Below are 26,480 nucleotides of genomic sequence, written 5' to 3' on the forward strand. Positions count from 1 at the left end.
AATAGAGTCAGTGGGTAGAAGGAGCTGACTTTTCTAACCACTAGCTGACTAGTTAACTAATAACTAACCCTAATTAGCTGACTACCACCAGTGAAACTGGCTGCCAACTCACTTTGGGAGTTACACTCAGCAGCTTGTCACTGGTGGTCCCAAAGGATGCTATGGTTGTTGATGCTGGGTAATTCCTACCTTGAATAAGGAAGGCATCAGACTCTATGACATTCTGGATTCCTTCCAATACTGAGAGTCCTTGATTCTATAGCATGTACCACCTCAATCTCCCCCACTAGAATGTAAGCCCATGAGCCCAGGGAGTTTTGTCTGCTCTGTTCAGTTCATTGCTCTATTCCTAGTGCCTAGAATAGTGCCTAGCATATAGCAGGCACTCAATAAGTATTTGTGAAGTGTATGAATGTCTCTGTTAAACCTATTGCTGGACCTTGAGCAAGACGTTTCTCTGAACCTCACAGAATAAAAAAGTTGGGTTGAATGGCATTGATGACCTTTCTAGGTTGGCCAGTCTGTGATCCCCATTTTAGGCTCTGAGCCATTGTTTCTAAAGCAGGCTAAGGGGTGCATGAAGAGCTTCTTACATGGAGGAAGGGCAGGGATGGGTAAAGGCAAACCTGCATGAAGGAGTACATGGGTAACTTCTGAGGCTGGAGACCAGGGCACCCTCTGAAAATAAATATGAATTGTTCTCTTTGACATGCACAAGGCTCTAATTCCAATAGGGGATGCTTCACTAGAAACTGAGGGTACAAGACACTAGGGATCCATCCCAGGCATGTTGTCTTTGTGCTAAGTGAGTCAGATTGGTTGGTCAACAGAGTGCTTACAGGCCCCTGAAACTCTTCTGGGAAAAATAGCGTAAATAGCAGCAGAGATTCCATTGAAGGGTGTAGAAAATACATTTTTAATTTTGATAGAGTTCACAAATGACAGCATTGACATTTCTTTAAACAAATACTTCTGTCAAGGCACAGCATTACCATGTGTGCCAAGATGCCCAAGAGGCAGTGATTTCATGTCCCCCTGAGGTTTAGCAGAGCCACCAATGTCAATAGGGTGGCTGACGGGGCCTAGATTTTCTACCAGATAAGCCAATGAGACATGCTGTCAGATTTATGGTTACATAATCAAGTATTTAAAAAGATGCACAATAGGTAACTGCAATGAGCTTGTTCTGCATTTAGCAATAGTTCCTTTCAAACAAAGAAGATAGTTTTCAGTATCAAGAAGGATGCCTATATGTATGTCTTCCATGGAGCCTTTCCTACAAATTGCTTTCATTACACATTAAAAGGAGTTCAGCTTCATTGTGACCTAGGAGGAAGAAAATAACAGCTAGAATTTAGTTACTGGTTAATTGTCAGACTTAACATCTATTATCTCACTTGCTCTTTATAGTAATGCTTGGAGGTAGATACTATTGTAGCCCTCAATTTACAGATGGAGAAACTGAGGCTTGGAGAGAGTTAAGTAACCTGTTCATGGTCATATAGCTGGTAAAGGGCAAATACAGTTCTTGAACTCAAGTCTGTACACTTAATTCAGAGGTACACAACATAGTAATGTATACTCTAAAATGATAGTGTCATTATCTTTCAAACTCAAAGGCTAGAATAATCAGAATTATAAATGTCAAACAGCAGTGTTCTAAATAAACAGGATCTATATTTCTTGGTCTGATGATCTCAGGGTTACAAGGAGAGACTGAAAAAACAGACATGAATCCAAATTCTAGGGTCTTAGCTACTGGAACTCAGATACTGGTGCGGGTACATTCCCTTATGGATTTTTTAAAACCACATGGTCTCAGAGAGGCTCAGAGTGGTTTTACACCCCTGTAAAAACCAGTCATTCATCTTCCCATCCCATCATACAAGGGCAGTCACCTTGAGTCATTCAGCTGCTCAGGCTTGAAGGTCCCTGCGGCGCCTGCCAAAGGCTTTGGAACCCACATTGGTGGGCACAAAGTTGTTCTTCACCACACCCCCTGATCTGCTCAGCAAGCCTGCCAGCCGATGAGTCACACAGGTGGCAGTGTCACAGGCTCTCTTCTGGGCAATGATTCTGATTTGCAGGATGGAGAAAGAAGAGAAGATCTGTGAGTGAGAGGCTGGGAGAGAGGTCAGCCCCATGGGACCTTCATGGTAAAGTTGCTGTGCTGAAAGGCACCAATTAACTTTAAGTGTTTCTCCTAAACACAATTATCAGAGCAGAAAATCACAAGGCCATTAGGGAAAATGCCATGATCACTCCCCATAGATATTCCCAGGGATGTCAGAAAACCCAAGGCGACTCTGGATGACTGGCTATGGAATGTGGAGCAGTAACAGCCAATCTCCTGTATAAATTAACTAAAAATCAAAGCAGAGGTTTATGACACTGGAGTGAATTATGGTCCCACACCCGGCCCCATTCACAAAGGACTATAAAATCTATACCCCAGTCATGGGCACCAAATACCCTTTCTTAGGAAAATAAAAAATTCCTTAGTCTTACCTGGAAGAGGAGCGGAGTTTGCAGCATCAAGTCCTAGAGGTGCTTACCTGCTCCTTAGGACCCCTGTTCTTGCTGCTTGAGCTTGGTCAGAGGGACCACCCACCATATCCTGTGTCCAGCTAGCCTAGGGTTAAGGCTATTTCTAAGCATAGGTCTTAGACACTATGAAGCCTGGGACATAGATCAGAGCAATGACCACCACAGCTCAGATCTTTGGGGAAAAATAATTTTATTCCTCAAATGATCAGCACATTCAGAAGCAGGACAGAGGAGCTCTGATGACATCTCTGGGGGACTCAAAGCGGCCCTCATTTTCTGGTATTTTCCCAGGTGATTCTCTTCCAACCTGTGAGTCCTGCTCTCTTTCCTCCCATCTGAAGTTTGAGACATCCTCTGCCACAAGGAAAGCCATCAATACCAGCCCAAAGAGCCACCAGAGAGGAACCAAACCACATGCATCAAGTTATAGGAAGGATGCAAGAAGGGAAATTAGGAAGGAGAGGGAGGAGTTTAGTTGGCATTCTGGGGCATGCTAACATGAGGGCGACGGTCTCTCTCCAAGTCGCTGGACATATCCCTTTTCTTTCCAGGTGCTCCAACCCCAATTGCAGTTTGGGGGAACGTGTGAAACTTGTTGAAGTCCTGCGTGTATGTGCCCAGCATGCAAGTACTCAGATTACCGCACCGCTTAGATCTGGGGCTGTCCAGGCTGCAGGGAAAACACATGCCAGATAGTACCATGCACCAGAATCTGTCCCCATGGGCAGTCACTTAGAAGGTTAGACCAGGCAGGGGACCCTGGGAGCAGGAGGGGCAGGCAGGAGGGCAGCTCACTTATCTATCCTTCATTAGGAGAGCCCAGAGGTGCAGTGGGCCAGGGCAGTGCAGGGAAGGGCTGGATGGGGAAGGATGATCTTTTCTGGCATTCCACATGCTGTTCAGTCCTTCATGCTTGACAGAGGGGTTCTCAGGGCAGATGCAGGGGCAACACATGCCTCCGCCTGAGCAGTGCTGGGGCCAGGCCAGGGGCTGGTCTCTGCTCAGGCTCAAGGTACACAGGGATGTGGATCTGGGGAAGGGTGCTCTCCCTGGCCTCCTGACAACATGCACATCTCCACAGATGCCACACATTTAAAGGCTCAAACCTACCTCAGACACTGCTCTACCCATCCCCATCCCCTGCAAGGGCCTCACCTTCACCTTGCAAATGTGAAATGAAAGCTCCTTGCAGGTGTGAAAGAGTGTCATATGCAGATTAACAAGGTGGATCCAAATTTCTAAAACTTCCTGAGATGTACTATGTGTATCCCTGACTTCACCCTTACTAGTCTTAACTCATCCAGTGCTGGGAGGTCTCCCAGTACTGCAAGAACAATTCCCACAGTGAGCGATTCCACACTTCCCCATTTCATTTCCTAAGAACTTTCAGAAACGGAGCCTTTTATTATGTCTAACCACGGTACCTCCAGCTGCAGTGGGACCTCTGTCTCCCTTGGAGGCTGAGAACAGCCGGGCCCCAGGTCCCGGTGAACAACACAGCCTGTTGGATTCCTGGCCAGTGTGTTCTCTCCTACCTCTTGGGATCCACCTTCCTGTGTATGCTGCGGGGAGAGGAGGCCCTGTGCTGAGCGCTTGGGAGCCTCACCTGGAGCCCTCTCTCTCCTGCTCCTGCTCCAGCTCACTGGCCTTCATCTGCACATAGTCCTGCACCAGTGCAGCCAGCAGGAGGCGCGCTTCGTCCTCATTGAGCGTGGCCGGGTCTGCTGGGCTGCTCTCCAGGGCAGACCTGTGGAGGGGAAGCAAACTCAGTGCAGGCTGTGAGCCCCTGCCTGCCCCTCCCCAGGACAAGCAGCCAGGCTTCCTGGTCTTTGCTTCTTCCCCTGAGGATGTGGCCAGCGGGAGTCCTAGGGGACAGGGCACAAGGCCAGTGTCCTCCTCAGGACCCAGGCACTGGTGTGGCCTCCAAGCAGTGGTGTGCTGGAGCCAGTTTGTATAGGCTTGTGAAAGCTAATGGTTAAATTTTCAAGAATTTTGCAAGCTGAGTGCAGCCATTATTAAAAATTAAATGCAAAAACTTACAGTTAGTGCTGAACATGAAAATAGTTTCAGTTTAATAGATTTATATGTGGGTGAGAAATAGATCAACAGGTAAAATACCAGATTTAACAATAACAAATTTAGTGGCAAACTATTTAACAGAATAGGATGCAATTCATTTCTCAAATCATGGCTGAATAGGATAAATAGGATGGCTACACATACAAAAGTTTGGCTAAAAGCAAAAAAAGCATTTTGTGAGACTCAGTGGGCTATATAAAATTTATAATAGGCCGGGCGCGGTGGCTCACGGCTGTAATCTCAGCACTTTGGGAGGCTGAGGCAGGTGGATCACCTGAGGTCAGGAGTTTGAGACCAGCCTGGCCAACATGGTGAAACCCTATCTCTACTAAAAATACAAAAATTAGCCAGGCATGGTGGTGGGCGCCTGTAATCCCAGCTACTCGGGAGGCTGAGGCAGGAGAATTGCTTGAACCCAGGAGATGGAAGTTGCAGTGAGCCGACACGGTGCCATTGCACTCCAGCATGGATGACAGAGTGAGACTCCGTCTCAAAAAAATTATAATGAAGAATATTGTCTAAATATTTATCACTACTTATAAATTGTGTACCACACATTTTTATATCAAAAAATTATATATGTGCATGAGTACATACCTTACCCCGGCCCCCTGTCGGTTTTTAAGCATTCAGCACACCACACTTAAGAGGCATGGAATTGTCTGATACCAGTGTGGTTCTGGCTTCAGGCTGTCTTACCTGAATGGTGCTGCATGGAGGCTGCCTGCCTGCAACAGGACCAAGATGCTGAGAGCCAGGAAGGGGGAGAACTTTTGGAAGCCCATGACACCTCTCTGCAAGGGAAGAATGAGATAAACCACCTGCGCCAGTTCGAAGTTCTAGGAGCCCACAGACCTTGGCTCCTATCCTGGTTTTCTGTCTTGCTTCTAATGCTCTGGCTTTGTGGCTTCAGACTGGTCATTATATTTCTCTTCTTTTTTGTTTCCTCATCAGCACAGTGGACTTCTGGGAGGTTCAGTGGGCCTGTAGCATGCACAGTTTGATAGAGCTGGAGGAGCGATCCTAGAGGGAGAGCTGAGTGGGGGAGGTCTCAGTCCTACCCTTCTACCCAAAGCCACACAGATACATATAAACCTGTTAGCCAGGTCTCTGTGGAGGACATGCTCCCAGGCCCCTGTCACAGAAGCTGATCCCATAAGGAAACCCAGAGCTGTCCTCCTCTTCTGGGGCTTTTGCATACACCTTGGTAGGAGGGGTGGGATCTGTTCACAGGGATTATCTCTGCAATTGGAATCTGAGAAATAAAAGAATCAATTTTAGTGCTCAGCCTAAGCTCCGCCTGCTGGCACCTCAGTCCCCTGCAGGAACCAAGTTTTACTCTTAAATTGGGACCCAAGACTTTCTCTCTTTGCTCCCAGAGCCTGTGACTGGGGCTTGCAGTTTAGGGCTGCTTGTCCCTCAGTCGTCGTGCCTGTTTGCCACCCATCCGCTCTGTTCCAGGTTCTGAACCAATTTCCCTGGGACTGCTGCGCTCCAGACGCCATCCCTGATCGCACCGTCTGCGGAAAGTTTCTCTTGCCTCAGGCTCTGTGCGCGGTCCCTGGGGAGCCTGAGTGTCCCGAGACTGGCCTAAGCCTGTGTGCAGTGCGAGAGAGTAAGACTGGAGTCCGCAGCCGAGCAGGAAGAGCGAGCCGGGGGATTGAGACTGTCCGATCCAACCTAGGGCACGAGCCTGGTATAAATCGCGGACTAACAGAGACTATCTGATGAAGAGACTAACGGAGAGAGAGGGAGAGGAGGAAAGGGAGTGAGAAAATGACGAATGGAGGGAGAGGGAGGGAGAGACATATACCTGAGCCAGAATCTCGGGGCTCACCTGGCGGGAGGTGGCTTGGATCAGAGGCGGTGGCAGCGGCGGTGGCGGCGTCCAGCCAGAGCCCTGTGGAAGCGGCGGCGACACTTGGGCTGGGCAGTGTCTCTGATGCCTCCCAGCGCCAGCGACTGCTCTTATTCCCGCCGCTGTGGGTCGGGAAAGTTCCGCCAGTGCACAGCAACCAATGGGCGGAGGGGTCCTTTGCCCCTGGGTTGCGTCACCCTCATGCTTCCAGAACCTGGAGGATCCAGCAGGACGGTCCCACTTGTATTTGCATTGAGGTCATTGATGGAAATGGGGGGGGGGGGGATGGTGGGGGCACCAACAAGTAACGCCCTTAAAGTGAGCGGGAATTTGAGGGCAGTTTGACGTCATGGTGAATTTCACCTCTCAGTCCGGCCTGGTTTTGAACCCTCGCCCCACTCCACCCCTGGTTTCACGATTTGGCGGAAAGGGTCCAGGATTGTAGGGACTCTTCCAACTCTGATCCCAGACCCCTGCCCAAGTGAGATTTTAAAGGTTAATGCCCCTAAGGGTGGGTTCTGGGCCCAAGAAATCTGACTCCAGTAGCTGGTGTTACCCACAGAGGACCAGGGCTCGTGGGAAACAAGAGACGGAGCTGAGAGCAAGAACTTTGTTAGACAGGAGTTCAATTACAGTTGGCCCAATTCCTGGGTGTGTGATCATGGGCAAGTAACTTCACAGAGCCTCAGTGTACTCATCTTTGAAATGGGGACCACAGTCTCATCTTGAAGGAATGTTGTGAGAAACAGCCCAGCGCCTGGGCCTCAGATAGGCAGGGATCTACAAGAGTTTCCTGGTCCGCATAGGGGATTCTGTAAGATCTCCATGGATACTTTCCGAATCTCCATCTCCCCGGACTGTCCCGGGGTACTCTTCAGATCCATTACATGTGTGAGGAGGGGGCCGATGACCTGCTGGGCCTGCGGGGTGAGTTGCAAGGTACAGATGCGGAAGCCTCCATCCAGACCTCTGGACCTCCCCCTTCCTACCCTGCCATCCATCACCTGTCTGAGCCGTTTGCACAGCTGCCCCTTTGCTTCCGGCTGCTGTTTGCCAAGATGTCCCAGAGACATTCTATTCCGGCCCCGTACCCCCACCCCCGCACTTCAGTCCTCTACTAAAGAGCAGGCAGGCGTGACAGTGCTGTGTGGTCCCTGCCTAGACCAAGCTCACACTCGCTTCCGGTCACACTCATTTACACACACCCAAACCCATTACTGTCTCCCAACATGTGCCCACTCTGAATCACAGACACTAAAAAACAGTTACTGGCGCGGAAGTGTATCCTGAGGTGTTCACTCAAACGTGTCCCAAGCCTGCCTCCGAGTCTCTCGGGCGGTCGCATCCACACACCCGCACGACGATGACCTGCTTGCATCAAACCTGCACACATCACGAACAGGCGCCCTCCATCACACCCAATTACGCGTGACCTCAACAACTCTCACATCCCGCAGAACCGGGTTTCAATTCCACTGTGCCTGAGCGTTCAGCTCAGCAGAGGTAGGGACTAAGGCGCTTGCCGCCCACAGCGTCCAGAGTGGCAAGAAAGAAGCTTTTCAGTGTCTCCACCATCTCCCGGTGGAAGCGCGCAGCGCGCGATCTGCTGCAGCCGGTCCGGGCGCTGCCTGTGCGGTGAGCGCAGCAGCGGCATCCCGGGGCTGGGGGCGGAGGCAAGGACTCTGGCTTGAGGTTCTTTGAGGCAGAGCAGAAATTAGCCCCTAGGTGTGCCGTCCGTGGCGCGAGTCACGGAACTCCAGGTACCCCGGGGTCGTGTCCGCACCTTTGTCCTCAGTCCCCAGAAGCGTCGAAATTTCTTAGGACTACACCCCTGCCTCGCGCTACATCTCTTCCCCCTAGGGGGTTGGTGGCCTCCGTGCTCAAAGGAGGCAGCGGGAACGCCTAACTTCCAAGATGCCCTTAATTGATCTCCTCCTTCTTAACTACAGCGAGGGAATAACAACTCGGGGCTGGGGACTGGGTATCTAAGACTCGCTCTCCGCAGGGTCCGCCGGCAGGGCGGCCACAGGACCCGGGACTGGAACTGGCCCGGGAGGACACCGGCGCGTGTCAGGCGCAGAGCGTGGAACAGGCAAGCTGCGCGCAGAGCAGGGCTTGGATGGCGGATCTTGGGCACAATGAGCCCCGGATCCTGAAGGAAGATAACCGCTGCTGAGACCCTGTCCGGAGCCTTGGAGCTTTTCAGCAGTTTAGGCTCCGATCTCCGGCCTGGGTTTTCGGTGTAGAGCTGCTTGAAGAGTTGCGAAGGCCGCAGTGCGGGCACTGAGTGGGGCGTAGTGCTTGGGCCTCTGCCACCGGGGCTGTAGCAGAAGAGTATTTGCGCTCAGCTACCACATACTTCAGCGGAAATGATTTTTTTCCAAGACCAGAGGTTTCTAACATAAGAACCTCCTGAAACCGTTTGTAAGTGTGTGTGTCTCTGATGCGTGTTTTCCTAAAGAGAGAGTTCATAGCTTTCGCCCGTGCCACGGTGACCGCAAAATGAAAGACTGTAGACGCAGATTTTGTGGCCATGTCACTTTGAGGGGTCGGAATTCTACTCCTGACTGTCGTGTGTGTCTTCAGCCTTCAGAATAGACACGTACTCCCCACTATCAAATCTTTGGCAGCTACAAATCAAAGGCTGGTGCCGTGGGGCGCTAACCAGAGTCTGCGTCCAGAGGGCGCTAGTGTAGCCCCGAGCAGTTTCAAGGCTGACTGTAAAAGTCTGTCTCTTTAGGACAGGAGGGACTGTCATTAACTCACCTCTCAAGCACTCCTTGAGTTTGTAGGAATTGCCTGGCTCCTTGCTGGGGGCCGAAAGTTTTTTTCGTTTTTGTTTGAAAATCGTTTTCTCTAGCAATTAGCACCATGCCAGGCACCCTAGTAGACGATCCGCCAAAGTTAAATGAATGAAAATTCATTCTGGCAAATTCACCAGTTTCACAAGGTAGCTTGCAGAAAATTCGGACCTAGTTAGAGCGGCATTTCGCTTTGCTTTCCAAAATCCACAAACTATTCAGCCAGACTCCTCCCATTTTATTTGTCACAGCAAGTCGGTTCCCAGGTAGAAATTTTCAGGAATGAGGCAGGGAAGTAAGGATTTCGTCTAGGGTTCTCTCTAAAGACTGAGATCTTCTGGTGCAAAATGCGAAGTCATTCTCTGAGCCCATCCCGGATTTACTGAGCGAGCGAAGGAAGCGTAGAGCTTCCCGTGAGTGGATCACTTAGATTTCATCCCGCTATTCCTGGAACTTCTCTGAGTTTCAGTACTAAACAGAGCATGGTCTAACGAAAGTCGCCAAGGAAAATGCTGATTTTAAAAAAATAGTCGCTTGACTATTTGACCCTTGATTTTTACTGTCTTACTTCCTAACTTAAAAATCTGGAAACCAGGGTCAGTTTTGAAACAATCTGATTTTGGAAAAAAACATTTTTACAACACTCCAATAAAGTCTAACTGTAATGTTTGTTCCCATTCGTTTAGACCAGATTCCTGTACCCTTTGCTTAAGAAATAAAAATAAACATGAAGTCTGGTTGAAAATTCTTACGTGAATTTCCACGTGATTACAAAAGTCACACCTGAAGGCTTGAGTTCAGAGCTCAAGTTAAATTTATTACTGCTCTACAATTCCTTTATAATATGGACTCAACCACAAAATCTCAGCAGTAGCAACAGCACCACCAGCAACAGTAATACAACAGCCCACAACACATACATTTTCTTCAGCCTGGTAGAAACGTGGAGCTATAAAATTAACTGGAAAAAATCCCAACTGAAAATCGATTGCACTGTTTAAAGAAGGGCAGAAATCAAAGCTTTCCATCATCGTGTTTACTGAAGAACATGCCAAGAGAAGTAGTTGCTTCTGAATCATTTTCCTAAGACACTTTTAGACTGCAGTAAAGCTGCTTCTGGGGGAGGGAGTACAGAAATGGCTGCCAAAGAGACAGCGAGATTCACAATAACCAAGATACAGAAACAGCCTAAGTGTCCATTGATGAATGAATTATTAAAGAAAATGTGGTGTGTGTTTATCACGCACACACAATGGAATATTAGTCAGCAATATTATTCAGAAGAAGGAAATACTGTCATTTGTGCCAACATGGCTGAACCTGGGGAATATTATGACACACGAAATAAGTGAGGCACAGAAAGACACATAATACATGATCTCACTTATATGTAGAATCTCAAAAAACAAGTCGAACTCAGTAACAAAGGTTATAATGGTGATTATTTGGGGCTGCGGTTGGGGGTAAAAGAGAAATACTAGTTAAAGGATACAACCTTTCAGTTATAAGATGAGTAAGTTCTGGAGACCTAATATACAGCCTGGTGACTATAGTTAACATATGCTTGAAATTTGCAAAGAGAGTAGATCTCAAGAGCTCTAAGCGCACACACACACACACACACACACACACACACACAGGAAACTATGTGAGGTAATGATATGTTAATTAACTTGATTGTTGCAATCATTTCACAAAGTATACATGTATCAAAATATCATATTGTATACCTTAAAAATAAAAACCTTTAATATGGAAATAAAAGTGAAAAAAAAAAAAGAGTGAGAGACAGCTGAAATTCCCCAGTGGGAATTTTGCTGAAGACTTTAGAAGAGGGGCATCTGTATAAATACTGAAGAGGATATCAATGTTTTACTAATAACCTAGATATAGAATTATCTAAAAGATGTTGCATGTGCAGTAAGTATGAAAAGTCATATAAATCATATTAAATTGAAACAAAGAAAAGATATTATAAATATTATAACTATCATCAACTAAGTTCCATCCATGTGCCAGGCACTGTGTGTATATTATCTTTCTTACTCTCAACAGTTTAATAAGATAGATATTTTTATCTTTGTTGTATATGCAAGGGAATAGTAAGAGTATTTGGCTTGAATTAATTATAGTTTCCAGGCTCCTTTTGAGGACCTGAAACATAGCTTATCTCTCTGCCATGTCAGGTAAGAGGTCTGGTCCCCTGGATCCAGGCACTGACTCAGAGGAAGATATAGGCATGTCTGCCTGCTTCAGGGCTAATGTGATTTGTAGTGAGAGACTCAATCAGCAGGCATAAATCATTTACAATTCCTGTACCAATATTTGGGAACATTGACAGTTTTGCAGCAGGAAAATAAACATTGGTGCCACCACTTAAGATAAGTAAATTGCTAAAGAATAAAACCCAAATCAGATTTATAATAATATTCATAAGATAAAATTTTAAAACACTTGAGTTCAAACAAACAAAAATCCAAATGACTTAACTTCCTATATTTAGCATCATGCATTACTTCATCTTGTCTGAAATTGTGGTTGATTTTATGGAGTGTTCTATTTTGCCAGTGGATATGGGGGTTGAGATGGGATGAGATAGGAGTTAGTGGAAACAGTGCTGGGAGTCAGGAGTTAGGGTTCTAATTCTCACCCCTAAGGGTATGGCTTTGAGAAAATCATTTGGGCCTCTGTTTCCACATCTGATATATGAACTTTTATGGGATCGAGGGATTCCTAAATTCCCTTTTAATTCTGACATTCTATGAACATGCTGTGAATTTTATGCTGTTTTACAGTACTTTTCTATAACACCTGCTATTTGGCTTCCTCCACTTACCCGGGCAGGTACCATTGTCTTCTAAAAGAACAACTGAGGAGTTCAACATGGAGGAAGGATATGTCATTCTTTGCAGTGACACAATCAGAAAAGGTACTGCTCCCCCACCTAAATATGAGGGATAAGTGATTTTCAGAAGAGACAGGAGAAGAAGGGACAAATGTCCTGGTCCTTGTCTCCTTGTCAACAAAAGATGTACTGGTACCCTTTGAAAGGGGACAGAGAGGATGCCAGCTGAACTGGGAGCACTAAGTTCTCTGCTTTCTGAAAATGAATCTGCAATGAACTCCTGGTCTTTGTCTGGATGCCCATCTTTCTGCAAGTTGTCAGCAGAAGCTTTGCAATGTGGCTACTTGGTGAGTTCACATACAGCCCAACCCATAGTTCTGATGGAGCCTGAAAATCAGCCCTGAAAAGTTCTCCTCAGAGGATGCCTCTGAAGTGAGAGGCATGAAAAAAGAGGCTAACCTTCAGGTAGGTCCAGCCAATATTTTAACAAATATTCAATAAATAATTTGGTTGGAAGGTAAATCAATTGAATATGCATTGAGAAATATATTATGTCAAGTAGTACATACAATAAATACATAAAATGCATTTGTTTAGAGGGGTTATAAAATTATAATTATATGGCTATACGTGTTTGGAAATATTCTGTATTAGTAGAAATAGAATGAACCAAGTAAGTATTTTTATTAAAATATATGAGGAGCAGGTGAAAGAAAGAAGTGTAGGACTATTTATATCTTTGTTACCAAAAAGCAAAGAGAAAAGTATGGCTAGTTAACTGGAGTTAATGAAGAGACCCCCACCAGCTTTTCTAACTAGGCTCTCTTCTTGTGTTAATGACGTTGTGTCCACAAATGCTGTGTGCAAATGAGGCAATCAGGTAGAGCCATCCTTGATCTTCAGATCATCTTGGGTGGGTTTGGAGTGCATTATGAGTACAGAACAAAGACTGAGATCATATGGCTAAGGCCTTGTATTGCAAATAAAGAAGATATGCTGAGTTTTTGTGTTTGAGACCATCTTGGGCCTACCTGTTGGTCTCCTGCTGGTATAACCTGAGAAATGTGAGTAAATCCAGGTTGCCTCACCTTCTATGTTTGTTGTCATCATTTTATGTAAGGACCCCTGGACTAGGGAATAGTAGAGTTTGTTCTCTTGGTGGCCATTGAGAGCTAAGTTAGGTTGCTAGTAATTGGGTGGCCTGATGCCTCATTTGTTTCTCCCTGAACTCTATTGCTGTCAGAGGGTCAGCATTATCTAGAGAAAGTGAGATAATGAAGTTAACAGGATTGAGGGTTCACCATATGCAGGAAAAGGTGGAAATGAATAAGACCAATTTACTAAAAGCACTATGTGGTCTCTCAGGGAGACAAGACCCACACAACTGAAATAATGAAAGAAGAATACAAGATAGTGAATAAGTATACTAGTTTCTCATTGCTGCTGTAACAAATTACCACAAATTTAGTGGCTTAAAACAACACACATTTATTATATTACATTTTTGTAAGTTAGAAGTTCAACATCCAACATGGGTCTCACTGGTCTAAAATGTTTGCAGGGCTGTTTTTCTTTCTATAGGTTCTAGGGGAGAATACATTTCCTTTCAATTTCCAGCTTCTAGAGGCCTCCCAAGTTCCTTGGCTCATGGCCCCCTTCCTCTATCTTCAAACCCAAAGTGGAATACATCTCACATCACATCACTCTGACCTCCTTTTCTGCTTCCCTCTTGTACTTGACAGGATCCTTGTGATTACCTTAGGTCCAACTCCTGGAGAATCCAGGATAATCTCTCTATCTCAGGGTCCTCTATTTAATCACATCTGCAAGGTCCCTTTTGCTCTGTTCTCAGGGATTAGGGTGTAAACATTTTGGGGGAGGTCATTCTTATGTCTGCCATAATAAGTAAAGGCTGGGCTAATTGTCCAGGAATGTAAATGATGGGGGTTGGAGAAACAGGCTGCAAGCAATTTTAGGAAGCCTCCCAGAGATGATGGGGCCAGAACCAGAAAGTGTCTAAAGGGGGGAAATTACAGAGTCTCTGTTGAGGGATCCATCTACTGGGTTGGGGAAGAGGAGGAGGAGACAAGACAAGCCCTCTTTATATCAGGTGCCATCCTCTATGCCTCTTTTGCTGGGAAGGGAGACCTCCTGAATATGTACTGTACGGTTGTTGGCATTCACTCCTCAGGTGGACTGTCTAGAAATCATGAAATCTCATGTATCAGAAGTTTCTCTTTTATCAACTTCCAATTTATTATGTGTCCCTTTTATAGTCATGTTTAGATATGCTGTAAACAAAGGGGAGATACTGAGCCAACTGGTGTCAGGTTTGGTGCAGACATCTCTGGGGTGAATTTCCAGTAGGGGTAGGGAATGAAATCTTTGCCACCACATTAGTCCATGTCTTAGCATATTATGATGGTGCTATTAAATCTTAAAGTTGGAGCTTAGGCTTTGAACCCATGGCTTAGATATCTTGCTAGACTCCTTTGACAAATAACCAAAGAGCAGGTTTCTAATAAATTGATCATTGAATTAAAACACATTTGAAAAAAATCCACTTAAAAAAATTTAGTGGCTTCACTGAGGTTGGGCAGGCAATAGGGAATTGCTAAAACGTGAGGGATGTGTAGGTGAGCCTCAGGACTTTCCAGCACGCAGTGTGGGGAAGATTTCTAATGTCTCCCTACTCCCATGGGATAAGTTGCTAATTATTCATACTCAGGCACTGGGGCTTGTGAAGATTTTATGTGTCACTCCCCCCTACCATGGGACATATTAACTGCCATTAGAGCTTAGAACAAGGGACACCAAGTCAGTACATTTTAGGTTAGATCAGAAATGAGAAAAACATTTATGGCAGAAAGAAAGAATGGAATTTTATTTCTATGGGGGTTTTCCTGGCCTCTCATTCTTGGAAAATGAGAGGGCTTAACTGAGATTTTTGTAGAGTGGAGCTGACTGTTGCCCAGGGAGCAATTCTTCCCAACCTCAGTGGTACTTTATTTGCTGTAGGCACCAGGAGAGGTTCCTTCCAAGGTCCAGAGGCTAATTTTAGGGTGACTTCAGCTGCCAGGGAAAGAGCTGAGTATAGTGGAAAAGGGCCAGGCTGGTCACTGAGAGGGGGATGGACTTGGTGGGTGACGTCAAGGAATTACTCAGGATGGGTTCCTTTAACATGATTAAAATTCTCCCTTGGCTCAGACTAGCCAGATCTAGAATGGCTCTTCACTCCCTGGCTAGGAACATTGTTCCGTGGAACAAGAGAGATAGAGATAGGAAGCTTCCAATGGTACCAGAAAGCTCATTACAGAGATGACTCTTTTATGGGTATTGCCAGGGAATAATAAGTTACATATAAGGGAATTTCTTATATAAATAGACTCTGACTGAGATTATGAAGAGTGGGGCTTTGAGGTCTTATGCAACTGGATTAGAGTCTTGGCTCTACCACTCGCTTATTGTTCTTAGGCAGATAATAATCTCCCTAAACTACAGTTTCTGAACATGTAAAATGGGGATAGTAAGAACTACCTAGGAGGGTTAAAGCTATTTTATGCTAGAATACCTGACGCATTGCTTGGCATGGAGCAAATTCTTAAGAGTGGTGACCATTATTATCAAAACAAGAGCTTATTCCTTCAAGTGCCAAATGACATCAGCTTAATACAGTAAATTAAATAAAATCATTACACATTCCTCTGTCTTCTTAAGATGCCAATCTATAAGCCTTTAATTCTCAGAATAAAACTAATTGCCAAGGCCACAGCAGAATGGCTCTGCCTTTCCCAACCCTCTCAGATTCATGCCTGGCTGCGTTGCAGCCTCACTGCCCAGCAGGATTAAGCACCTGGCATATTACCAGGATATGTAGAGTAGGCACTGTAGAGTGATGGCTATTATTGTCGTTATGACAAAAGCTTACCCCTTCAAGTGCCAAACTATATCAATTTAGTTTGAAAAATTAGAAAAAAATGGATTTCACACACCTCTACCTTTTTGTAAAGAATAAACCAAATATAGTTTCAATTCTTTCTTGACAATTCATTGTCACCATCATAAGAATATCACTTAATGTGCTGGCCCACATGTTGGACCAATAGCCTCAAGCAAGATCATACCACACTGTCTTTCTTTTTGAGGTGTAATATACATGTAATTTTATGATTATTCTATTTTTTTCTTCAGTTTGTCTCCTATCGCTTATTACTGGTTTCAAGTAATATAGTAGTAATCTATCTACTTCCATTTTCATTTGGTGCACAGCAAAACAAACAATAAAACACCAGCAAAAACAAAAACCAAGCTTAGTAGAATGGTATGGGAACAAAGAACTTATAGTCATGGAGTATGGACCTGTGAATACTGGTCAAGAACTATAGAAAGGGGACTTTTTGGACATCTGCTCAACTAATTTGTACTCAAGAGAACAGAAGCAAAGCTTTTCAGAATTATGTTTAGGCACACAGCAGATACTGAGTGTGCTCTTATGGTCTTTTGGTCAGGAACTTCATGGTCTTTTGCAACAACGGCTTCAATTGACTTCTGCTTAGGGAAACCAAACAGAACAAGCAAACATGGTAGAGCTGTGTGTGCATGAAGAGCCTATAGACCTTGAGTGAGAACTTCTTAATGGTCATGATGGCAATAATGGATCACTGTGACACCATTACAGTTATTCATATACGGGTTTTTTTGGTCTTTTTTTCTCAGCTTTGTCTGGCTTAAGGGAGGTTGCCAGGCCAGTGACACCTGATGTGTGGGTGTTTTGTAGTTTCTTTCAGGAGGTAGAATACTGGTGAAGACAAAGTCCATGATGTGGGAAGGTGTCTCAGTCTGCTATCTGTTAGCTTTAACACAATACCTGAAACTGGGTAATTGATAAAGAAAAGGAATTTATTTCTTATAGTTATAGAGGTTGAGAAGTACAAGGTTGAGGGGCCACATCTGGTGAGGGCCTTGTTGCTGGTGGGGTCTCCCTGCAAAGTCCTGAGGTGGCACAGGGCAGCACATGGAGAAGGGTTTGTGTGTGCTTGTTCCTCTCCTTATAAAGCCACTAGTACCACTCCCATGATAACCCATCAATCCATTAACCATTTCCTTAATCCGTCAATAGATTAATTCATCCATGAGGGCAGAGCTTTCATAATCCAGTCACCTCTTAATGGCCCCCACCTCTCAATACTGCCTCATTGAGGATTAAGTTTCCATATGAGTTTTGGAGGGGACATTAAAACTGTAGACAAGGGTTCAGTGATCCAGGTTGCAATTTTATGAGGATTATGTCTCTAATTAATAGGGTTCTGAGGACATGAGTAGAAATGGTATCTTTATTTCCAGGAAAATATCTAATTGGTCCTTGGAGCTGAGGAAAGATCAATCAATTTTCAGGTTTTCAGATCTTATATTGATTTCTGTACTGCAAAGTCATTCTTTGGAATCAAAAACCCTAGAGGATCTTAAAAGGCCCTTTGGAAACCCCTTAGACCTGGCGCCAGTTGTCTTAGGCGTACTTTTAAGCAGTAGTGAAACATGCTTAAGCAATCGATGCCTAATTTCTCTTCAGCACCAACAAGTATTATTTACAGATAACCTCCAGTTAAATGAGAATGTAGTGAACAGGCTGCCTAAGGAGTCCAAGGACTGAGCAAAGACCACAGGTTAGTGAATGGTCCTTCCTTTTTCCCTCCTTTGCCTTGTGGTAAGTCTGGCAATGACTTGATTCTTTTGTCTTTGTCTCAGAATTTCAAGATTTATTGCCCAAAAGACTGCTAAAAAATCCTTTTTCCTCTCTGTAGGAAGATAGAGATTCCAGGTTCCTGCAGGTCGTAAAGCAGGATAGGGAGAGGTTGTAGAGAAAGTTTATTTTTACTTCTGTCATGTATATTGAACAGGAAATGTCTACACAAGCCTTCTGGCTTTTATGTTCCTTCTCTGAGGTCCTACTATGTATGGGGTAAAGTTAGATCATATGCAGTTGCCAGATCATATAGAGATCATGTTAGGAAAGTTGTTCTAGTGATTTGACCTCTGTTTATATGTTTTACAAATAGTTACATGTAATTAAAATAGCTGTGAGGCCCATTCCAGTCTTATTCTTTTCATTTATTTAAATGGAGAGGGAGTGAAGGAGGTGAATATAGAAGAATAAAGAACAAATGAAGGATGTTATGTGACAGCAATTAGATTTACTAGGGGGTTAGTTGAGAAATACTGGTGATGATTATTTTGTTATATTTTGGTGGTGAATGTCTGCTCAAATTCCTGGTAAGCACTTCTAGAAGAAGCAGTGTTCAAGAAAGCTTCTTTCAGGGGGTTCTTGTTCAAGATGGCTGACAGAAGCAGCTAGTGTGTGCATCACTTTCACTGAGAGGAAACAAAATGGGTTCAAGTGATTCTTGTGCCTCAGCCTCTGGAGTAGCTGGGACTGCAGGCACACGTCACCATGCCTGGCTAATTTTTTGTGTTTTTAATAGAGACAGAGTTTCACTATGTTTTTGCCAGGCCGGTCTCAAACTCCTGACCTCAGGTCATCCGCCCAACTCGGCCTCCCAAAATGCGGGGATTACAGGTGTGAGCCACCGTGCTGGCAAGAAGTGCCTGCCCTTTTAAGGCTGAATAGCCTTCCATTGTATGAATGAACTGCACAGTGCTTTTTCATTCATCTGTCCATGGAACCTTGGGTTGCTTCCACGTTTTTGGCTGTTGTTGTGAATAACGCTGCTATGAATATGGGTGTACAAATATCTCTTCCACTCCTGACTTCTAATTCTAGATGGTAGGTACCCACAAATGCAACTGCGGGATCATCTGATAATTCTGTTTCTAATTTTTCAAGTACATGCCATACTATTTTCCCTGTTCCTGCACAGTTTTACATTCTGATCATGTTTGAGCATTCCTACTTCCCTCCAGTTTCACCATTGCTTGTTTGTTTATCATATCCATCCTAATGTGTGGTATCACAGTTTTGGTTTGATTTGCACTTCCCTATGATTAGGGATTTTGAATATCATTTTATATGGTTATTGGCCATTGGTATATCTTTCTTAGGGAGATGTCTACTCAAGTCTTCTGACCATTGTTAATGGGATGCCTTAGGTTTCTTGTTGTTTAGTTCTAGCGGTTCTTTATATATTATGGATATCAGCCTCTTTTCAGATATATGGTTTGCAAATATTTTTCCTAATCCACGGATTATTTTTTCACTCAGTTCATGGTGTTTTTTGATGCATAAAAATATTTCTCATTTAGCTGTAATCCAAGAAATCTAACTTTCTTTTGTTGCCTATGCTTTTGGTGTCATATCCCAGAAAGCATTCCCCACTCTGATGTCATAAAGGTTTTGCCAGTGTTTTCTTTTAGGCATTTTACAGTTTTAGCTTTTGGGGTTAGGTCTTTGATCCAGTTTGTGTTAGTTTTTGCATCTCATGTGACATAGGGTCCACCTTCATTTTTCTGCATGTGGAAATCAAGTTTCTCCAACACCATTTGTTGAAAAGGCTGCATTTCCACCAATGAATTTTCTTGACACTCATGTTAAAAATCATTTGAACATGTATGCAAGAAGTAATTTCTGGGCTCAAGAACAAACAAACAACAGACAACAGGTAAAGATGTAGCATGGGCCGGGTGCGGTTGCTCACGCCTGTAATCCTAACATTTTGGGAGGCCGAGGCAGGTGGGTCACCTGAGGTTGGGAGTTCAAGACCAGCCTGACCAAGAGGGAGAAACCTGGTCTCTACTAAAAATAAAAATTAGCTGGGTGTGGTGGTGCATGCCTGTAATCTCAGCTACTCGGGAGGCTGAGGCAGGAGAATTGCTTGAACCCCGGAGTCGGAGTTTGCGGTGAGCCAAGATCACGCCATTGCACTCCAGCCTGGGCAACAAGAATGAAACTCCATCTCAAAAAATAAATAAATAAATAAAATAAAAAAAATAAAAATACAGGATGATTTCAAGAGTTCCAATCTAGCCTAAAAAACAAGAGTATAGAAGGGTGTAACTGGAGCAGAAAGAGAATAACTTAGAAACCATCATAATGAGAAAGTTAGGAATCTTCTTTCCAAGCCATCTGGAAATACGCAATAAATATTTGTGAACTAAAATTTCCGTACTGTACTATCAAACAATAGGACTCATTTGCTCCATCTTTTTGTATCTTATACCCAATTATCAACTTCTCTTCATTCCCCATCGCACCCCTTTTCTTTCTAGCTTCTGCTAACCACCTTTATAATCTCCACCTTCATGAGACTCCTTTTGTGTGTATGAGTTTGTTGGAGTCTCATTCTGTTGCCCATGTTGGAGCAAGATCTTGGCTCACTGCAACCTCTGCCTTTTAGATTCAAGCAATTCTCCTGCCTCAGTCTCCCAAGTAGCTGGGACTACAGGCATGCACCACCACCCCCAGGTAATTTTTGTATTTTTAGTAGAGATGTGGTTTCACCATGTTTGCCAGGCTGGTCTCGAACTCGTGGCCTCAAGTGATCCATCCGACTTGGCCTCCGAAAGTGCTGGGATTACAGGCATGAGCCACCACACCTGGCCAAGATTTTCTTTTTTGTTCCTACATATAAGTGATGACATGTAATATTTGTCATTCTGCGCCTGGCTTATTTCACTTAATATACTGACCTGCAATCTCATCCATTTTTGCTGCAGTGGAGAGGATTTTATTCCTTTTTAGTCTGAATAATACTTTATTGTGTGTGTATACCACAGTTTCTTAATTGAAACAAATTTTTTAAAAACAAATATTTTAAAAATGTTTCGGAATGAGAAACTTTAGGGACACTGTGACCATTTTATTTTCTATGTCCCATTTTATGTATGTACAAGTGTGAAATAAAGCAGCAATCAGTGTGTGTATAAATCTATCGCTTCAACAAATGTAAAATGAAAATGCTAAGTGGTAAGACAAAAGAGCATAATAAAAATTTTTTATACTGTTGAAGGACAATGCATTTGAAGATAACATTTGAAGAAATTATATTACAATTAAGTTCTATTCTTACTCATCAGAGCTTGATCCCTCTAGGAACTTCATCACTGGAACCATCTCTTTTGCTTAAAAAAAAAAAAAATCCGCATACCCACACAGGTACATGTAAATCAGAATCTTAGATAATGAGACTCAGGCCTCATCATTTGTAAGCTACCCAGGTGATTTCAATCAAAGCCAAGATTGAAGACCAGTGACATGGATCTCTATACATAACCTGCCTAAATAGATTCCCTAGAAGCAGTTTATAAAGGAATTCCACATGAACTGTGGGAAAGGATGTGGATTTGATGTATAGGATTCCTCACTTAACATCTTTGATAGCCTCTTGAAAACTGCACCTTTAAGCAAAATTATGTATAGTGAAACCAATTTATTTCTCATCAACATTATAACTAGACAACTTTGAACAAACCAATGGTGTTGGAGGACCTGCTGTACATTGTTTCCATAAAGTCAATTTTCAGGGAATTACAAAATGAAGTGAGGACTTCCTGTATATAAAAAGATGGTTGTGATTCCACCTGGATAACAGGGTTATTGCTCAGAAACTAAAGGAGGCCGCCTAGGTATAGAGGATTCAGTCATGAGGTTTATGCTAAACAAAGGATCCCAGAATACTCACCCATTCCAGTTAAAGGCATAACAAAGAAAGCAATATTCACATAGGAAATGTGGAAAGGAATATAAGCCATCAAGCAACAAAAATAATGTGACAAAGGGGGCAGGATTTGCAGATGTAGAGATTTAATGTGGTTGCCCTTTCTAACCCACACAAGAAAAAGTATGAAACAGATCGTGAGATTAGACTTTTCTCCTGCGCAGCCTCCACAGGGCACTTTGAATGCCCCTGTTTCTCAGGCTGCAGATGAAGGGGTTCAGCACGGGGGTGACCACAGCGTACAACACTGATGCCACCACACCATTCCTGGGGGCTGGTGACACAGCTGAAGTCAGGTACATGCCAATGCCTGTTCCATAAAATAAGCAAACAATTGCCAGGTGAGAGCCACAGGTGGAGAAGGCTTTATACTTCCCGTCTGACAATGGAATTCTTAGAATGGAGGGTACAATTTTATAGTAAGACAAAAGGATCCTTGAAATGGGAAGAAAACCAAATATAGTACTATCTAAATGTATGAATATGTTACTGATGACAGTCAGAACAGGCAAGGTTGAGAAGTTGAGATCGGTCACAGAAAAAATTAGAGATTTCCACATTCTTGAAGCAGGTGAATTGTAACTATCCAATTGTGCATCTGGGAATCCAACAGGCTAAGGAAAAAGACATCAACACTAAGAAGACACAGAGGTGAGGATTCATGATGACTGGATAGTGCAGGGGGTGACAGATGACCACAAATCAGTCATAGGCCATCACAGTCAGGAGGATGTCATCTATACATGCAAAAAGGACAAAGAAAGGTATCTGTGTCAGACAGCCTGCATGGGAGATGACTCTGCTATGTGATTGCATGTCTACAATCATCTTGGGGACCGTGGCCAAGGTGAAACCAATGTCAGGCAAGGACAGGTTGGAGAGGAAGAAGTACATGGGGATGTGGAGGTGGGAGTCAGGGCTGACGGCCAGGATGATGAGCAGGTTCCCCAGCATCGTGACCAGGCACATGGATAGGAACAGCCCAGCAAGGAGTGGCTGCAGTTCTGGATCCTCTGAGAGTCCCAGGAGGAGGAATTCTGAGACACCTGTGAGATTCTGTGGCTCTGTGTGACTTGGACACCTTGAGAAGAAAAAAGGATTGGAAAAAATAAAAGATAAAAACCAGGACTTAATGCTGTGTGTATATTTCGGATACAAGCAATTCACAAGGAACATTTTCACACTTGAGGACCATACACCCTCAGCAATATTTCTCAGTTGTGACAAACCCAAAAATCTCAGAATTATTACATGATTTACTTTTTTGCTATTCAACTCTTTCTGTGCATACCTACTTTAGAGAAAATCCACTGGAGAATGTTAGAAGACCAAAACCTAATATATAACAAATCTAAGATCTCAGTAAAATATGGCCTACTCTTTTCAGAAAAAATAAAAAATGTTCTTCTCTCTCTAGGAAAACAAACTCAGTCTAATTTAAAAATTAAGAAGCAGTGAAATACACTTTATTCTGACACTGTGCAACAAATTCCTTTGATGTAGAATATTTATAAGCACTATACAAGAGCTAGGATCACGTTATCTAAAAATGAAATCGAACCTTATAGTTCTTAATCAAAAGACCTTTTTACATGCCAGTTACTTTTCATATTTATTATCATCCTTAGGTTTTCTGACATAATTTCTTCATAAAAGTAAATGCACACTCAAATATGGGAACTACGTTTCCAGATTTATTTAATATATAACTCTCTGCCAAGCATGTTGGCTCACACCTGTATTCCCAGCACTTTGGAAGGCCGAGGCTGGTGGATCACCTGAGGTCAGGAGTTCCAGACCAGCCTGACCAGCATGGTGATACCCCGTCTCTACTGAAAATACAAAATTAGCCAGGTGTGGTGGTGGGCATCTGTAATCCCAGCCACTCAGGAGGCTGAAGCAGGAGAATCCCTTAGAACCTGGGTTGTAGAAGTTGTACACCCTGTGATATTATTTTTGATATCCTAGGGAGATATTGCTTCTAATGTCATAGTGGACATACACCCTGTGATATTATTTGTAATATCCTACAAAGATATTACTGCTAATATCACAGTGGGTGTATACCCTGTGATATTATTCATAATATTTTACTGAGATATTACTCCTGATATCACAGTGAGTGTACACCATGTTTGTACACTTGGTGATATTATTCACAATAACCTAAAAATTACTTTAATATCACAGTGGGTGTACACCCTGTGATATTATTTGTAATATCCTAGGTAGATATTACTCCTAATATCACAGTGGGTATATACCATGTGTGCACATCCTTTGAAATTATTTGTAATATCCTAGGAAGATATTGCTCCTAATATCACAGTGGTTGTACATCCTGTGATATTATTCACAATAACCCAGGGAATTATTACTCCTAATATCACAGTGGGTGTACACTCTGTGATATTATTCATAATATCCTAGAGAAATATTTTTCCCAATATCACAGTGGATGTACACACTTTTATATGAAAAGTAATATCCTAGGGAGATATTACTCCTAATATCACAGTGGGTGTGCACCATAAATGAACACCCTGTGATGTTATTTGTAATATTCTAGGGAGAAATTACTCCTAATATGACAGTGATATTTTGTTGTTATTCATAATATCCAAGGGAGATATTGCACCTGTCACAGTGGGTGTAAACCATGTGTGTACATTCTGTGATGTTATTCGTAATGTTTTAGAAAGTTATTGTTCCTAATGCCACAGAGGGTGTATACCATGTGTGTGTACTCTGAGAGGTTATTCATAATATCCTAGGGATATATTTCTCCTAATATCACAGTGGGTGTACATCATATGTGTACACCCTGTACTATTATTTGTTATATCCTGTGCAGATATTACTCCTAATATCATAGTGGGTGCACACCATGGGTGTAAAATCTGTGATGTTATTCATAGTGTCCTAGGGAGATATTACTCCTAATGTCATAGTGGGTGTACAGCCTGTGACATTATTCATAATATCCTGGGGTGGTATTATTCCTATTATCACAGTGGGTGTACACCCTGTGATATTATTTGTAATATTCTAGGGGATATTATGGTATACACTGTGATATTTTTGTATTATTTTAGGGAGATAGTTCTTCTAAAGTCACAGTGGGTTTACACCATGTGTATTTGTAATATTCTAGGGAGATATTACTCCTAATATCACTGTGAGTGTACACCCTGAGATGTTATTTGTAACGTTTTAGGGAGATATTACTTCTAAAGTCACAGTGGGTGTAAGATATTCTTCTTAATATTTTAGGGAGATATTACTTCTAATATCACAGTGGGTGTACACCCTGTGATATTCCTCATAATATCCTATGGATACATTACTCCTAATGTATCACCTAGTAGTGATATTGTTCATAATGTCCAGGAAGGGAGAGAATTATATTACACCCCAATATTGCAGGGGTTGGGGAAGAATGATATTACACACAATATCACGTGGGATGTACACCTCCCCTGTGATATTGTTTCTCATATCCATGGGGTGAGAGGATGATATTACTCCAAATATCGCTGGGGTTGTACACACTCCCTGTGATACTGTTGCTAATATCCCGGAGGGAGAGGATGATATTACTTCCAATATCATAGGAGGTGTACAACCCCCTGTGATATTGTTCCTAATATCCAGGGGGGAGAGGATGATATTATTTCCAATATCGTGAGGGGTGTCCATGATATGGTTCGTAATATCCTAGGGGGGAGAAGGGGGTGACATTACTCCCCGCATCGCGGGGGGTGTCCATCCCCCTGTGATATGGTTCGTAATATCCAGGGCGGGAGAGGGGGGTGATATTACTCCCCATATCGTGGGGGGGGGGGTCCAATCCCTTGTGATATGGTTCGTAATATCGGGGGGGAGAGGGGCGTGATATTACTCCCCATATCGCAAAGTGTGTCCACCTCCCTGTGATATGGTTCATAATATCCAGGGCAGGAGAGGGGGGTGATATTAATCCCCATATCGCAAGAAGTTTACACCACCCCCTGTGATATTGCTTCTAATATATAGGGAGGGAAAGGATTATATTACTCCCAATATCGAAGGGTGTGTACACCCCCACCCCCCCGTGGTGTTGTTTATAATATCCAGGGAACGAGAGGATGATGTTACTCCCGAAATTGCAGAGGGTGTACTCTACCCCTGTGGTATTGTTCCTAATATTCATGGGAGAATGGATGATACTACATCCAATATTGCAGGGGTTGTACACCCCTCTGTGATATTGTTCGTAATATAAAGGGAGGGAGAGGATGACATTACATTCAATATCGCGAGGGGTGTACGCCCCGCCCGTGTTATTGTTCCTAATATCCAGGTGGGGAGAGGAAGATATTACTCCGAATATCGCAGTGTTGTACATTTCCCGTGTTTTATATTTTCTAAAATACAGGGAGGGAGAGGAGAGGATTACCTCCAATTTGGCAGGTAATTTACACTCCCCTTGTAATATTGTTCCTAATATCAAGGGGGGAGATGATAATATTATCCTAAATATTGCAGAGGGTCTACACCATCTCTGTGATATTATTGCTAATTTCCAGTGGGAGAGAGTATGCTATTACTCCCAATATCGTAAAAGTGTACACCCCTGCTGTGATATTGTTCCTAATATCTGGGGGATGGGGCGAGTATGATATTACTCCCAATATGGCAGT

General features: G+C 43.5%; 1 protein-coding gene and 1 pseudogene across 2 annotated transcripts; both read right to left on the reverse strand.

Annotated features, from left to right (window-relative positions):
* Positions 1-2,718: 2,718 nt before the first annotated feature.
* Positions 2,719-6,597, reverse strand: CALCA (calcitonin related polypeptide alpha). Of its 2 annotated transcripts, none has more exons than XM_003312930.7 (4): positions 6,440-6,597; positions 5,326-5,420; positions 4,154-4,294; positions 2,719-3,217 (listed from the first exon to the last, which is right to left on the reverse strand). In XM_003312930.7, the coding sequence occupies exons 2-4, from the start codon at positions 5,409-5,411 to the stop codon at positions 3,019-3,021; spliced, it is 426 nt and encodes a 141-aa protein (XP_003312978.1). In that variant the 5' UTR covers positions 5,412-5,420; positions 6,440-6,597; the 3' UTR covers positions 2,719-3,018. The 2 variants fall into 2 exon arrangements, with proteins under 2 accessions (XP_003312978.1, XP_003312977.1); XM_003312929.7 differs by having other exon boundaries at positions 6,464-6,570.
* A 15,344-nt stretch (positions 6,598-21,941) lies between these two features.
* On the reverse strand, positions 21,942-26,185 carry LOC107967028 (olfactory receptor 7E24-like; annotated as a pseudogene).
* Positions 26,186-26,480: the final 295 nt, after the last annotated feature.

The sequence above is a fragment of the Pan troglodytes genome, chromosome 9, assembly GCF_028858775.2.
Source record: "Pan troglodytes isolate AG18354 chromosome 9, NHGRI_mPanTro3-v2.0_pri, whole genome shotgun sequence".
Classification (NCBI taxonomy): domain Eukaryota; kingdom Metazoa; phylum Chordata; class Mammalia; order Primates; family Hominidae; genus Pan; species Pan troglodytes.

Bases quoted from the DNA above. Each gene is read 5' to 3' on its own strand.
- CALCA (XM_003312930.7), bottom strand. From the start codon at position 5,411: ATGGGCTTCCAAAAGTTCTCCCCCTTCCTGGCTCTCAGCATCTTGGTC. The intron at 4,295-5,325 runs GTAAGACAGCCT...TCCCCTCCACAG, and splicing joins CTCCATGCAGCACCATTCAG to GTCTGCCCTGGAGAGCAGCC. The intron at 3,218-4,153 runs GTGAGGCTCCCA...TTTTCCCTGCAG, and splicing joins CAGGAGAGAGAGGGCTCCAG to CCTGGACAGCCCCAGATCTA.